We start from the raw sequence: 16,936 nt of genomic DNA on the forward strand, positions 1-16,936 counted from the left end.
CATCCGCCACCGAATAGAAACATAGAAATTGACGGCAGATAAGGGCCACGGCCCATCCAGTCTGCCCAACTTAATGACCCTCCCCTGCCTTTACTTTGCGAATAGATCCCACATGTCAATCCCATTTGGCCTTAAAATCAGGCACGCTGCTGGCCTCAATCACCTGAAGTGGAAGACCATTCCAGCGATCTACCACCCTTTCGGTGAAAAAGAATTTCCTGGTGTCACCATGCAGTTTCCCGCCTCTGATTTTCCACGGGTGTCCTCTTGTTGCCGTGGGACCCTTGAAAAAGAAGATATCCTCCTCTGCATCGATGCGGCCCGTGAGATACTTGAACGTCTCGATCATGTCTCCCCTCTCTCTGCGCTCCTAGAGCGAGTATAGTTGTAATTTATCTAACCGTTCTTCGTACGGGAGATCCTTCAGTCTCGAGACCATCCGGGTGGCCATTCTCTGGACCGATTCCAGCCTCAGCACATCCTTACGGTAATGCGGCCTCCAGAATTGCACACAGTCTCACCATGGATCTATACAAAGGCATAATGACTTCAGGCTTATGGCTGACGAAACCCCTGCGTATGCAACCTATGATTTGTCTTGCCTTGGAAGAAGCTTGCTCCACTTAGTCCTCACTGACGATCTCCCCTAAGTCCCGTTCTGCTACCGTTCTTGTTAGGATCTCATCATTAAAGGTATAAGTCCTGCATAGATTTTGGGTACCCAGGTGCATAACTTTGCATTTTTTGGCATTGAAGCTGAGCTGCCATGTCTTAGACCAGCTCTCTAGTAAGAGTAGATCGTGCATCATATTGTCGGGCATTGAATTTTTATCTATTGTGCTTTTGCCCACTACATTGCTTTGTTTGGCGTCATCAGCAAATAATGTTATCTTACCTCGGAGCCCTTCTGCCAAGTCCCTTATAAAGATATTGAACAGTATCGGGCCCAAGACAGAGCCCTGGGGCACTCCACTGATCACCTCTGTCATTTCAGAGGGGGTGCCATTCACCATTACCCTTTGAACCCTACCTCCAAGCCAGTTCCCAACCCACTTCGTCAATGTGTCGCCCAATCCTATGGAACTCATCTTGCTTAGCAACCTGCGATGAGGCACACTATCGAATGCTTTGCTAAAGTCCAGGTATACGATGTCCAGGGACTCTCCAACATCTAGCTTCCCCGTCACCCAGTCAAAGAAGCTGATCAGGTTGGATTGGCAGGATCTCCCCTTAGTAAATCCATGTTGACGGGGATCCCGTAGGTTCTCTTTATTCAGGATCGTATCTAATTGGTGTTAAGAGTTTCCATTAGTGTGCCTTAGGCCCCGCCCTGGCACATCATCTGATGAATGGGGAGGGGCCTAAGGCACTGATTGGCTGAGGCATCTCAGGCTCCTCCCAGGCTCCACCCAGGGAGGAGCCCGAGGCGCCTCAGCCAATCAGTGCCTTAGGCCCCTCCCTATGCATCTGTTCATGTGCCTGGGCAGGGTCTAAGGCCGCTTTTGGGCGGTGGCTGGCCGGAGGAGCAGGAGTGGGAGGACTTTCCTCCTGCTCCCAAAGATTAGCATAGGAGCAGGAGGATCCGGGCACCCTCCTGCTCCCGAAGATGGAAGGAGCCTTGTCCCAAGGAGCAGGAGAGACCGGGCACCCCTCCTGCTCCCAACTATTTTAAAGGTACCAGAGTGGGTGGGCCGTGCCGTGAGGGCTGTGCCGTGAGGGGGCGCGGGGAGGGAGGGCGAGGGAGAGATCAGAGCAGGGCAGGCAGGAGAGATCGGGGTCTGGGGGGGTGTTGGGCAGGGCTGGTGTGTCGGGCTGGTGGGTGGGGCTAGTGTAGGCTCTCCTGCCTGTTCTGCCCCGATCTCTCTTGCCTGCTCGCCAGACTTTCCTGCTCTCTGCCGCCGTTTCCCGCAGTGCAGGCCCGCTTTAAAACCACGGGCTTGCACTGCAGAGAATGGCGGCAGAGAGCAGGAGAGTCCGGCAAGCAGGCAAGAGAGATCGTGGCAGAGCAGGGCAGGCAGGAGAGATCGGGGCTGAGCCCTGACAGCAGTGACAGGAGGCTGCTTCTCCAGTCACTAATGTCAGGGTGTGCGCATGAGCGGGGATCGCTCTTTAGTGATCCTGGCGGTGGGTAGGGGGCGTGTTAATGATCATCCCCATTTGCATGCAGGCCTTTAGTGAATTTGTCGGCCTGCATGCAAACGGAAACGGATTGCACACGGTTTGGAGGGTTAGTGAATGTCCTTTACTTAGCCATACCTCCTTTTTTTAGATCCACGCGTAAAGATTTTGCATGTAAATTTCAATTTCATGCCAATTAGCACTCAATTATCACTGCTAATTGGCTTGTTAATTAGATTGCATGCCCAAATTGGACATGTGCCCATATTTGCAAATGCAGTTTTGAGTGCCATGTGTAGAATTAGGCTGTTAAAGCCTAATAACAGTAAGAGTTGGAGGTCGGAGCTAGAGTCAGAGTTAAGACAGTAGAAAAATAGAAGTGTCAGTGTTGAAGGTTTGGTATACCGATTCCACAGCTGTCTTGTCAAGTGTAAGTTCAGTGTTGACAATACATCAGATATATTAAGCACTGGATGAATTCACTCACTCTGCTTCTTACTATTTTAACTAATCCCAGTTTAGATAGCTGAAGGAAGTAATATGGTTGGAAAATATCTGTATACTCGTTAAAATCTCAGCTTTATTAATTATATCCAGTAATACAAGTAATAACTCCCTACTTTTGAGATATATATGGAAAATATCTGTATCATAATCTTTAGACAATCTAACAACTACTGCTACTACTACTTATCACTTGTATAGCACTGAAGGCGTACGCAGCAACAAGTAGGCAAAGTATAGAAGCATTTAGATGCAAATTCTTTAAGAGGCACCTAAAATTGGTGGGCCACATTTGGCCTGTGGACTGCAGGTTAGAGCAATGGCCTGAGAACCAGGGTTCAAATCCTTCTTCCACTACTGGCATTCCATGTGACCTTAGGCAAGTCAACATAAGAATGGCCATACTGGGACAGACCGAAGGTCCGTCAAGCCCAGTATCCTGTTTCCTACCATGGCCAACCCAGGTCCAAGTACCTAGCTAGATCCCAAGTAGTAAAACAGATTTTATGTTGTTTATCCTAAAAATAAGCAGTGGATTTCCTCATGCCCTTTCAATAATGGCCTATGGACTACTCTTTTAGGAAATTATCCAAGCCAAGCTAACTGATTTCACCACATTTTCTGGCAACAAATTCCAGAGTTTAATTACACGTTATGTGAAGAAATATTTTTCTGAAGTTTGTTTTAAATCTACTACTTGGTAGCTTCATTGCATGCCCCCTAATCCTAGTGTCTTTGGAAAGAGTGAACAAGCAATTCACATTTACCCTTTCCACTCCTCTCAGTATTTTATATCATCTCTGAGCTGTTTCTTCTCCAAGCTGAAGAGCCCTAGTCACTTTAGCCTCTCCTCATAGGAAAGTTGTCCCAAGCCTTTTATCATTTTCGTCGCCCTTCTCTGTACCTTTTCTAATTTCGTTATATCTTTTTTGAGATATGGCGACCAGAACTGCACACAGTATTCAAGTTGCAGCGATACAAGGGCATTATAACATTTTCATCTTTGTTTTCCATTCCTTTCCTGATAATTCCTAACATTCTATTTGCTTTCTTAGCCATTGCTGCACATTGAACATCAGTGAATCTCCACTTATCTCAGCTAGGAAATAGCTCAAGTTTCCACTTATCTCCACAGGGAACGCGTCCATCTTCTCACCCCTCTGAGTGGTAGCGGGGAGCCAGGAGTCGTTTTTTTCTCACCCTGAGAAAGTACTTTTGAATCATCAAACACAGATTGGCTTTTGATATTTAAATTACCAAGAATTATTGTAAAAAACAGTGAATGTGCACACTATTTGTTTCACAGGCATTTTTAAAACAGTTGACACAGACATTTAAGTATTTGCTTCACAGCCATTTCAATTTAATAATGGACATACACTTTAAGGAATTTGTTTTATGAGCATTTCAACGTAGAAGTAAAGTGGACACTAAGGGCTAGATTCACAATGCCCAAAATACTAAAATTAATTACTAGCTGGCCCAAAATACTACCCCCCAAATAAGCCCTAGTTAGATTGCCCCCGAAGTCCCTCCCGTATGTCCCTGTACTTCCCCCTCCCTCTGCGCAGCATCTTTCCATCTCTCCCTCCCATCCGAACCCAGCCAACCTTCCCACAGCGAGACAGACATACCTCCCTCCAAACAGCAGCATCAGCGGCATTTTAAACAGGCTGCTTCATGATCTTCTCCCGCTGGGTCCTATCCTCTGCCACACAATTGATGATGTCATCAGCGATGTGGCACAGGGAAGGCCCTGGCAGGAGAAGGCCATGAAGCTGCTTGTTTAGAGTGCTGCCGACGCTGGTGTTTTGGAGGGAGATATGTTGGTTTCGCTGTGTGAGGGTTGGCATGGTTCTGCTGCATGGAGGGGATGGGAGGGAGGGATAGAAAGATGCTGTTCAAGGGTTCTGCTGCATGGGGGATGAGTGGGAGGGAGGGATAGAAAGATGCTGCAGAGGGAAGGCACAAGGGGATGGATGAGAGGGGAAGAAAGATGCTGCATATGTGAGGGAGAGAAAGGAAAGAGGATTGGGGTGGAGAAGAGGAAGGGAGAGATGATCATTGTAGATGAAAAAAATAAGACATCCCCCCAAAATAAGCCCTAGTGCATTTTTTGGACCCCAAATTAATATAAGACACTGTACAACATAGTGTATGTCCAGTAGTTCTTTAAAAATAAGTATTTATAGTATTAAGGGCCTGATATTGAGACCATGAGAAGCAGCCTGTGGTTAACAGCAAATCTGGACATTCAGAAACATATCTGGTTAAGCTAGCTGATTGGCTAACTTATAGCGGTCAAAAATAGACCTTCTATTTATGTGGGTCTGTCTGGCTGCTAAACATAGCCAGTCAGCCAATGTATATTGGTGTCAACCAGCTATGTTGCGTGACATAGCTGGTGACCGAGCTAGCTGCTGACAGTGAATATTCAGCAGGAGATAGCCAGCTATCTCCTGCTGAATATTCGTGGTTAGTTGGTTTGGTGCTGTTTAACCTGCCAGGAGCCAGTTAAATTCTGGCCAGTTAAATTTTGTGCAGTAAAAATGAATAGTTAACCAGAAGACTGGAAAGATCATGTGAATATCACTAGAAGTGGGAGGGGAGACAGAGAAAGAAAAGGAGCTTTGTTAATGCAATAAATACAGATACTGTGTTTTGATTTCTAATTTTTTATTTGTTTTGCTTTACCAGTTCAAAAGCCTCTTCACTTCCTCCGATTATAGGACCTCGAAAGCACAAGGAAAATGTAAGTAGCAGATGTCTTACTGATGGTTACCTTCTTTCACGGTGTTTTCAAAGGATGAAAAGTCACTACAGCCTTTGGGCTGCAGTAAAATTTGAGGAACAAGAACTAGAGCCAGTAGTCAGTGAAAGAATATGAAACTACAGTAGTTATAATTTTCTATGCAAGGGCATCCTGAAATTTCAGTAGATAGAATTTGTGTAGCAATTGCTTTTAACCAGAATCTTTTAGGATACTGCAGTTTCTGAAGGACAGTCATAGTCATAGGAGAATCGCTACTGTGGCTTTGTTAAAAGGACCCTAAGTCAGAGTTAATATTCAGCTTACAGGAAAAGTGGATCACATAAGGTCCCTTTTAATAAAGTTTAGTGTGCGCTAACTGAATTATCATACACTAAATGTTACATGCCTTATTTATACCTGTGGGCAATATACACAGCACGCACACACCCTCTTTTACTAAGGCATGATAGCCGATTTAGCACGCACTAATCAATTTAGTGCATGCTAATGATTAGAACGTGCTAAATGCTAACGCACCAATTATATTCTATGGATGCGTTAGCATTTAGCGTGCGCTAAATTGGTTAGCACACCTTAGTAAAAGGACCTCACAGTTTCTTAGAGCACAATAAGCTGTAATAAAAAGGGTCCCATAGTTATTTAAAGAAACATTTTTCTTTATTTAAATATGTGCTACCTTTAATAACGGAATTGCCTTTACATTACATTAAAAAAATTCTTACTACACCCAATCTAAAAAGTGAAAAAGGTTAATCACTGAATCTGAAAATTTGTATTTTTTATGATTGAGTGAGTGCCAAGTATTGGATATGCTATATCAAAGAGCAGAATTTAAAGTAAAAGCAGATGGCCTTTCATATGTATAGTAGTTGCTTTTCACATATATTGTAATTCTCTTTAGAGGCTGATTTATAAAGTTGTGTATATTTTAGTGTGACTTTCAGAAATACAGTGCATGCTAAATCAATTTAACTTGCATTAACCTACGAATTAACATGCTTTAAGCTGATTAGCACATATTAAAAAAAGTTGTAATATGTTACGTTTTGTAAAATTGGAACTTATGTGTAAAACAAACTGAAAAAAGCTGAAAATCATGGTAACCCCCCTCCACTCACACACACACACACACACACACACATCAAAAGGTTTTGCTGTTTTCACACCCCTACTAATTTTATACCTTTCCAAGACAAAAAAAAAAACAAAGTGCAATGGGCCTTTCAAGAGTGAGCTGTAGCCAAATTTTAATGAGGGACCTAACATGGGCTGTGTTTCAGTGGAACACCTACATCAGGGGTCATCAATCTCAGTTACACCGTCAGGGTGATGTCCTTTGTTCTTTCTGTGCTGGTTGGCAATACCATCACCCAAAAAAGTGAAAGCAATGTAGCCAGTCTTTTCATAATATTCAGAAAACACTGCCAAGGCTCAAGAGCCTGAAACAGAGAGTCTCTCTGTCACAGCACACCAACGTATACCATCATCCACTGTTCCCTCTGAGCCAGGGATGTCAAAGTCCTTCCTCAAGTGCCGCAATCCAGTCGGGTTTTCAGGATTTCACCATGAGATCTATTTGCATGCACTGCTTTCATTGTATGCTAATAGATCTCATGCATATTCATTGGGGAAATCCTGAAAACCCGACTGGATTGTGGCCCTCGAGGAGGGACTTTGACACCCTTGCTCTAAGCTGAGTGGGGGATGTCTTCCAACCGCATTGCTGCCTGTAGGTGGAGGACCTCCACTCAGCTTAGAGAGAGCAGTGCCAGCATCTTTCACCCAAAATCAGTACAGTGGTGCCTCGCATAACGGACGCCTCGCACAGCGAACGCTGCGCACAACGAACTTTATGTCTTGATCCGTACAACGAACTTCGTTTCACACAACGAAGTCGCCCGAGCTGCATCCTTCCGCGCAGGCACTGCGCTTAACTGCCCTCTCTCCGCCTGGTTCCCTCTTGCCCCCCCCGACTCCCCGACACGATCGGGGCAAAAAGGAGCCCAAGCCCTCTTGCCCCGCCGATTCCCCAACTCCCCACACAATATCGGGCCAGGAGGGAGCCCAAGTCCTCCTGGCCACGGCGACCCCCTAACCCCACCCTGCACTACATTACGGGCAGGAGGGATCCCAGGCCCTCCTGCCCTCGACGCAAACCCCCCCTCCCCCCAACGACCGCCCCCCCCCCCAAGAACCTCCGACCGCCCCCCCAGCCGACCATCGACCCCCCTGGCCGACACCCACGACACCCCCAACCCCCTTCCCCGTACCTTTCTGTAGTTGGCCGGACAGACGGGAGCCAAACCCGCCTGTCCGGCAGGCAGCCAACGACGGAATGAGGCCGGATTGGCCCATCCGTCCCAAAGCTCCGCCTACTGGTGGGGCCTAAGGCGCCTGGGCCAATCAGAATAGGCCCGGGAGCCTTAGGTCCCTCCTGGGGGCGGGGCCTGAGGCACATGGGCCCAACCCGACCATGTGCCTCAGGCCCTGCCCCCAGGAGGGACCTAAGGCTCCCGGGCCTATTCTGATTGGCCCAGGCGCCTTAGGCCCCACCAGTAGGCGGAGCTTTGGGACGGATGGGCCAATCCGGCCTCATTCCGTCGTTGGCTGCCTGCCGGACAGGCGGGTTTGGCTCCCGTCTGTCCGGCCAACTACAGAAAGGTACGGGGAAGGGGGTTGGGGGTGTCGTGGGGGTCGGCCAGGGGGGTCGCGGGTCGGCTGGGGGGGCGGCCGGAGGTTCTTGGGGGGGGGGCGGTCGTTGGGGGGAGGGGGGGTTTGCGTCGAGGGCAGGAGGGCCTGGGAGCCCTCCTGCCCGTAATGTAGTGCAGGGTGGGGTTAGGGGGTCGCCGTGGCCAGGAGGACTTGGGCTCCCTCCTGGCCCGATATTGTCGGGGAGTTGGGGAATCGGCGGGGCAAGAGGGCTTGGGCTCCCTTTTGCCCCGATCGTGTCGGGGAGTCGGGGGGGCAAGAGGGCTTGAGCTCCCTTTTGCCCCGATCGTGTCGGGGAGTCGGGGGGGCAAGAGGGCTTGAGCTCCCTCTTGCCCCGATCGTGTCGGGGAGTCGGGGGGGCAAGAGGGCTTGAGCTCCCTCTTGCCCCGATCGTGTCGGGGAGTCGGGGGGGCAAGAGGGCTTGAGCTCCCTCTTGCCCAGATCGTGTCGGGGAGTCGGGGGGGCAAGAGGGCTTGAGCTCCCTCTTGCCCCGATCGTGTCGGGGGTGCCAGGGACCACACGGAATCACCCACCGTACCACCCGATTCGGGTAAGCGCAGGTATCGGTGGGTGGCTTATTTGCGGGGGGGTGCCTTATTTTACATTTTTTTCTAAAAAGGGGGGGCTGTCTTATTTGATGGCCCTGCCTTATCATCGGGGAAACACGGTAGAAAAAAAAAAAAAAATGAACAGTTAAGTCCCAGTTTTTGCCGCTGAGACTCTGCCCTCTCACTGTAAAATTAGACTCTACTTAGTCTGTCTTTAAATTTAAAAAATGTGTGTTGTTTTAAAAAACAATTATGTTTTTAGATGTATCTAAATAAAAATAATAACCAAAAATTTATCTTTTTTTATGTCATCTTAGCATATTTTATGCTACAGAACGAATTATTTTTTTTAACATGTATTGTTATGGGAAAACGCGTTTCACACAACGAACGTTTCACATAACAAACTTGCTCCTGGAACGGATTAAGTTCGTTGTGTGAGGCACCACTGTATTAACTGAATGGTCTGGATTAAATGTTTTAAGTAATCCTTATGATGTTGAAAAGGACGCCTCAGCCCCACCACTCCACCGCAGAAAAAGATTTATATCGCGGGAAGCATAGTGTGGTGCTTCATCATTGGCTGCCACTTCTCATTCGTTAGTGAATCTATATTTTTATTACTTTTGTTTTAATTTAAATACTTGTATCAAAAATATTTTTTATAATTATAGTAAACATATTGACTTTATTGCTGATATATTAGCATAGTACTTATCTCAGCCAACCCTGGGGAGCCAGACCCGACATGGCTCCCCAGGGTTGGCTGAGATAAGTACTATGCTAATATATCAGCAATAAAGTCAATATGTTTACTATAATTATAAAAAATATTTTTGATACAAGTATTTAAATTAAAACAAAAGTAATAAAAATATAGATTCACTAACGAATGAGAAGTGGCAGCCAATGATGAAGCACCACACTATGCTTCCCGCGATATAAATCTTTTTCTGCGGTGGAGTGGTGGGGCTGAGGCGTCCTTTTCAACATCATAAGGATTACTTAAAACATTTAATCCAGACCATTCAGTTAATACTGATTTTGTGGATGTGATAGAGGCTGGATTATTATTGTATGATAAGTGGCCAATAGAGCAACAGCATCTTTCACCCAACACATACCTTTCCAGGAGCCATGAACTCATTCTGTAGGGAAGACAACAGCCAAGAAGAGCTTTTAGAATTTGTGTGGATTGAACCCTAATACTACAGTTACAAGTCATCATATATTTATTGCACATTTTTCCAAACAAAAGAACTCAAAATAAGTTAGATCATTTTCAGATTTGCAACAGTTGTTTTAAGGTACTGCAACATAAATAAATTAGATATTCTAACCCCTGGAAAGTATTCTGTGGCATCCCACAAGGCTCTCCGCTATCCCCAATCCTATTTAATATATTCATGAGCTCACTAGGGCATGAAACCATACTATCCTATGCTGATAACATTTTCCTTCTCATAACCTGCATCCATCCAAACATCTCCGAAATAATCTCAAACTATATAACAAAAGTCCAAACCTGGGCAACCATCAACAAACTAAAACTTAATGCCACCAAAACAAAAGCCATATGCTTCTACACCAAGCAACAAAACACCGCAACAAACATCATCCTCCAATCTGGAACCACCCTCACAATGGAAAAATCTGCTAAAGTGGTCAGCTGTATAATGGATGATACCCTCACGATGAACCACAAATCTCTAATCTTCGGAAACAGACCATCTACAACAGTGGTCTCAAACTCAAACCCTTTGCAGGGCCACATTTTGGATTTGTAGGTACTTGGATGGCCGCAGAAAAAATAGTTAATGTCTTATTAAAGAAATGACAATTTTGCATGAGGTAAAACTCTTTATAGTTTATAAATCTTCCCCCCTCCCCCCCTCCCACCAAAGGCCTGCATGTTCCCCCCCTTATTCGAAGCGTCCTCCAGCTTCTCCCCTGGCCTCCTGGCCTTAGTTTCAGCTAATTACCACAGCCTGCAGAGAGGATCGCTGGTGCTGTAGCGTTCCTTGCAGGCTGCCATTGGCCTCCACAGCACGTTCCCTCTGCCGCAGTCCCGCCCCTCCTCTGACGTCAGGGGCAGGATTGCAGCAGAGGGAACGTTTTGCTGAGGACGACGGCAGCCTGCAAGGATCGCAACAGCACCGGCGATCCTCTGCAGGCTTCGGTAATTAGCTGAAGGTAAGAGCGGGAAGCCAGGGGGGAAGCCGGAAGATGCTGCAACAAGTGGGCAGCACTAGTACAGACTGCGGGCTGCAAAATAAGTACCTGGTGGGCTACGAGTTTGAGACCACTGATCTACATGACGCAACAACTGCGACTCACTAGGCCATACTTTCATCCACATCACTTTGCACTGATCATCCAGGTGATGGTCCTGCCTCAACTGGACTATTGCAATTCCGTTTACTCGGGCATCAACACCACGCTAATCCACAAACTTCAACTCATCCAAAACACAGCTGTAAGACTGATTTTCAACCTAAAGAAATATCATTAGATCTCAACCTTCCTCAAACAACTGCACTGGCTTCTAATATCATACCGGATAAACTTCAAAATATCATGCATCCTACACAAAATATTGCATGAAAACTCAGCAGCTCCCCTTATACAGATATCCTCAGTGGCTTGGTCCACATCCAGAAGAATCCTTAACAGAATTCAACTGAACCTGCTGTCCATAAGGAACCTTCAGTACAGGCAAATTTTCAACTCCATGCGAACCTATTTGGGAGTAAAAACCTGGAACGAGATTGATCAGAAAGGAGGCCAACTACACCTTCTTCCGAAAAAAAACGGAAAACTTATCTCTTTGACAACTAATTGTTATCTACCTTCCTTCATATCCTTCTACCTATCCTCTGTCCCCCCTTCTTCCTTCCCCTTCTTGTTTACTCTTTAGTCGCCTAGAGCTTGTATAGGTTTGCTTTGGCATAAGCATACTGACAAATTTCAGGCTACGCTACTACTTATACCTTTGGATTGGTCTTGCAGGAATCAAGGAAAAGAAATGATCAGTTAAGACCAAATTTTACCTTAAATGACAACTGAGTTTGGTTGATGCATCACCTTTAAAGACCAGTACTAGGATTTTGAACTTGGCTCAGTAGACTGTTGTGAACAGGTAAAACAACTACAAACTGTTCAAAACACAGCACTAAGACTTATCTATTCATTGAGGAAACACGACCACATCACGGCGGCGTACCTAGACTCTTACTGGCTCCCAATACAAGCAAGAGTACAATTCAAATTCTACTGCCTACTATTTAAAACCATAAATGGAGACAGCCAAGCCTATCTAAACAACCACCTAATCCAAACTACCTCAACCAGACACAGGAGAACGCACAGACCATTCACTCATCACCCAATCAAAGACGTAAAACGAAAAAACTGTACGTCGGCCTTCTAGCCACTCAAGCAGCAAAACTAGACTACCAACTCTCCAATTTACTGATAACGACTACAGACTACAAATCGTTTAGAAAAGAAATAAAAACCATCCTATTCAAGACCTCCTTGAAGATAAACTAACGCCACAAGACTCATCCCAATTCTTTGTAGCAAATCTCTCTACTCTTCAATTCCTCTGGAAATGGCCAGATAACTTCTTTTGTAATCCACCTTGAACTTCAAGGTATTGGCGGAATAGAAATCTCTAATGTAATGTAATGTAACAGGTGTAGAAATTTTTGTACACATTTTTCTCTTCACTTTCCAAAGCATTCAAGTTGATATTTTCTGGATGTGTTTCAAGCATTGATTTAGTCTTTTTGGAATTCTTGTAATAAAGCAAGTTGCTCTAATCAAAGTGGAAAATCACACAAGCCTTATTGACTGTAGCAGAAGCAGGGCTGCAAAGAAGGGATGGCAGAAACATAACTGTCAAAATTGAAAAATAGCCAGTTTAGATCGTGTTAGGATTTGAGCCTTCTGATTTCACAAACAAATCATCAACTGCAGTTGTTCCTTTCAGAGTCAAGTTGGATTTTAAGTGGCCTGACCACAGTATTTCATGTTTTGCAGGTTGTTTCAGGGTTGTTTTTTTTGTGTAGCCAGGCATAGATCTTGCCTGAACATTAATTTAGGTTAGCAAGTGATTTGTCAGGGCCAAGATCAAGAGTAACTGTATGTCAGCTGCATAGGAGTAGTATGTAATTTGTAGCCTCTGATGTTGGAATTAGCTTATGTCTTTACAGTGGAAGTTCAAGGTGAGCTACATTCATTCTTAATGAAGGGGAACATATATAGGGCTCCTTTTACTAAGGTGCGCTAGCGTTTTTAATGCATGCAGCAGATTAGCGCGCGCTAACCCTGCGCTACGCGGCTAGAACTAACACCAGCTCAATGCTGGCATTAGCGTCTAGCGCGCACGGCATTGTAGCACGCGCTATTCCGCACGTTAAAGCTCTAATACAGCTTAGTAAAAGGAGAACATAGTTTAAATAGTGTAATTGATGAGGCCACAATGCTTTGGCATTCTACAAGATAAAACATGGGAATATGAAGACACGATCTAGCCTTCTCTTGGCTTTGCAAACCAAGGTGGTAAAGATGGAAGACAGCTTGGCTCAGTCAGTGGTTAATTTCTTAAAAACTCAGGTTAGACCTGTTGCCTGTCATTCCACAGGACATTAGTAAGTAGATTTCAGTAATACAGATACCCATCTATTAGAATATATTAAGAGGTTTTTCATAAGGTTTAATTTCTCTATCTAGAAATTATATATTTAGTGCGTAAGCCTGAGTTGGAGGGAATGAGGAGAGAACTAGCTGTAAAAATAAAAACATGTTGATGACAATTGTGATGACTGATCTCTGGTTGTGATTTTGATCAAGGTTGCTAGATCATGATTGCCATTGGTAAACAAACTCTTGGGGACTATACAGAAGCCTGGTCCTAGAGTCTTCTCTACAAATCTTTTTTATTTTTTTTTATGCAGCTAGTTATCTGGCCAATATGTTGTATTCCTATTGTTTAGATGTGCTGTGCAAGGAGTAAGTTAAGATATTTTTGTCTTGGGGTGATAAGGTCTACTTGCCTCTGAACATTTTGCTTGTAAAATAAGATTGCATTGTGCAATAAGAGACTATTTCCCTAGGGACACAGTGCTGGAACTGCTTGTTCATTAGTATGCAGTGCTAATTGCTATAGCTGGTTGTTGTCTAGCTGTTGCACACACAAGCACTCTTCTACTGTAATACAAAACTGGAAAGAAATTCACTTTTTAGTTTCTTTGTCTGTCTAGGTCAGTGTTTCATTATGCGGGCTGTTTATTGGGGGTTCACAGCCTGGCCTTCATGGAGGATATTCCCGCCCATTTGTTGAGACCGCTGCCGTAGATCTCGCCTTCCTACCCACCTCCTGCTACTGCTGTAGATCTCGGCTTCCTGTCCGTTCGCCTGTCCATGACCTCTCTCGAAACCAAACCAGTTCTTCTTAGAGCCGCACTCGCTCCTTCAGTCTTCAGCGACATTCCTTGCAGGGCCGGCGCAGGCAGCGATTTCCATGCTGCATGGAAGTAGCTGACCCGTAAACCTCTCCAGCATCATAGTTGATGTCGAAGGAAAGGCTTGTGGGTCAGCCACTTTAGCGTGTGAGTTCATCTGGTACTATCTTTAGGTTCCAACTACTGGAATTGCTGTTGAAGCTCACTCCATCCTATCCAGAAAGTGAAAGTCTGCCCATTCATATTCTAATTAGAGAATCTCTATGTTCATCCCATGCTTTTTTGAATTTTGTCATTGTTTTCCTCTCCACCATCTCTTTCGGGTGGGCATTCTAGGCATCTGCTGCTCTCTCCGGGGAAAAAAAATTTCCTAACATTACTTGTAAATCTACCACTCCTCAACCTCAATTTATGTACTCTAGTTTTACCAATTTCCCTTCTCTGGAAAAGATTTGGCTCTGTATTAATACCTTTCAAATATGTGTATATCATATCACCCCTGTTCCTCCTCTTCTCCAAAGTATACATGTTGAGGTCTTGTCTCTTATCATACTTTTCAGCACATACACCCAGTCATTTTTGTCACTTTCCTCTGGACTGCTTCGAGTCTTTTATATCCTTAGCTAGATACAGCCTCCAAAACTGAACACAGTACTTCAAGTTGGGCCTCACCAATGACTTGTACAAGGGCATCAACACTTCCTTTCTTCTGCTGGCTACACCTCTCTCTATACAGCCTATTATCCTTCTGATTACAGCCACTGGCTTGTCACACTGTTTTGTTGCTTCCATAACCTTAGACATTATCACCCCAAGGTCCCTCTCCCTGTCCATGCATATCAGCCTCTCACCTCCAGCACATACATCTCCCTTTGATTTCTATTCCCCAAATGCATCGCTGCGTACTTCTTTGCATTGAATTTTAGTTGCCAGACATTAGACTATTCTTCCAACTTTTTCAGATCCTTTTTCATGTTTTTCACTCCCTCTGGTGTGTACACTCTGTTACAAATCTCGGTATCATTAAGATGTGATAGACTAAGGAGTAATCTAAGGAAATACTTTTTACAGAAAGGGTGGTAGATGCGTGGACCAGTCTCCCAGTAGAGGTGGTGGAGACAGAGACTGTGTCTGATTTCAAGAAAGCCTGGGATAGGCACATGGGATCTCTTAGAGAGAGGAAGAGGTAATGGTTACTACGGATGGGCAGACTGGATGGGCCATTTGACCTTATCTGCCATCATATTTTATGTTCCTGCACAAAAAGGCAAACTTTACCTTCTAACCCTTTGGCAAATATTGCTCACAAACATATTGAACAGCACTGATCTCTGAGGCACTCCATTACTTACCTTTCTTTCCTTTGAGCAAATTCCATTAACTAACACCCTTTGATTTCTGACTGTCAACCAGTTTCTAATGCAATTCATCACTTTAGGGCCTAACTTCAGCTGTTCAGTTTGTTCAAGAGCCTCCTATGAGAAACCACTTCAAAGGCTTTACTGAAATTTAAGTAAATTATATCTATTGCACTTCCTTGATTTAATTCTCTGGTTACCCAGTCAAAGAATTCAGTCAGATTCATTTGGCACGATTTACCTTTAGTAAAGTCATGCTGCCTTGGATCATTTAACCCATTAGATTCTAGGAAGTTCACTATCCATTCCTTCAGCAACTCTTCCATTATTTTTCCAATAACCAAAGTGAGGCTTACTGGCCTGTAGTTTTCTGCTTCATCTCTGCAACCGCTTTTGTGAAGAGGAACCACATCTGTTCTTCTCCAATCCCATGGAACCTCTCCCGTCTCCAGGGATTTATTGAACAAATCTTTAAATGGACCCGCTAGAACCCATCTGAATTCAAGAAAGCCTGGAATATGCATGTGGGATCTCTTAGACAGAGGACGAGATAACGGTTACTGTGGATGGGCTGATTGGATGGACCATTTGGCCTTTTATCCCAGGACAAGCAGGCAGGTATTCTCACATATGGGTGACATCATCGACGGAGCCCTGATGCGGATGCCTCACAAGCAGACTTGCTTGAAGAAACTCAAAGTTTCGAGTCGCCCGCACCGCGCATGCGCGAGTGCCTTCCCACCCAGCACAGGGCGCGTCTCCTCAGTTCTTAGTTTTCCACGGAGCCGAGAAGTCCGTCTTTGACTCTCTGCATTTAACTTCGTTCCTTTGTGCCTTCTCTCAACCGCTGTTTGTGTTTTTTTCCTCACGAATCGCTGTTTTTAGTTTATTTCTTTTTAGTTAAAAAAAAAAAAAAAAAAATTTTTTTCTTCTTCGATTTTGCGACGGCTATTTTTCCTTCTATGTCCCGGCCTGCCACGGGCTTCCTGAGGTGTAGCAAGTGTTAGCGCGCAATCTCTCTTACGGACTCTCACGGATGCTGCCTCAAGTGCCTTGGGCCGAAACATCATCCTAGGTCGTGCCTGCCTTGCCAAACACTTCAACCTCGTGCTTTCAAGCGTCATTACATTTTGGTGGACAAGCTCTTCGAGATGGAGTCTTCTACTGATCCCTCGACTTCGAAGGCATCTTCGGCCTCGACTCTCACCAAGGCTCCTTCTGCGCCTACTGCTTCCACCTCGAGCCTCATCAGACCTTCGTCGTTTGCAGCGGCTCTTGCTTCGATGTCATCTGCTGTATCTTCCCCTATTTCCTCAGGTCAGATAGCTCAGCAGTCGGTTCTGCCGGTGGTGATTAAAGTGTCTAAGACTCCCAGGTCGAAGCACACTTGCACTACCTCGAAGGACCAAAGCAGGTGGTCCGGTTTCAGACGCGGATCCATCCTTGCCGGCTTCTATC

General features: G+C 45.2%; 1 protein-coding gene across 3 annotated transcripts in view; it reads left to right on the top strand.

Annotated features, from left to right (window-relative positions):
* DCDC2 (doublecortin domain containing 2) overlaps positions 1-16,936 on the top strand; it is a 252,645-nt gene that overhangs the window by 94,853 nt on the left and 140,856 nt on the right. For all 3 annotated transcript variants that reach the window (XM_033934506.1, XM_033934503.1, XM_033934504.1), the window contains one exon: positions 5,320-5,374. In XM_033934506.1, the coding sequence (XP_033790397.1) occupies positions 5,320-5,374 (55 nt within the window). The remainder of the gene's footprint in view (positions 1-5,319; positions 5,375-16,936) is intronic.

Source organism: Geotrypetes seraphini, chromosome 2 (genome assembly GCF_902459505.1).
Source record: "Geotrypetes seraphini chromosome 2, aGeoSer1.1, whole genome shotgun sequence".
Lineage (NCBI taxonomy): Eukaryota > Metazoa > Chordata > Amphibia > Gymnophiona > Dermophiidae > Geotrypetes > Geotrypetes seraphini.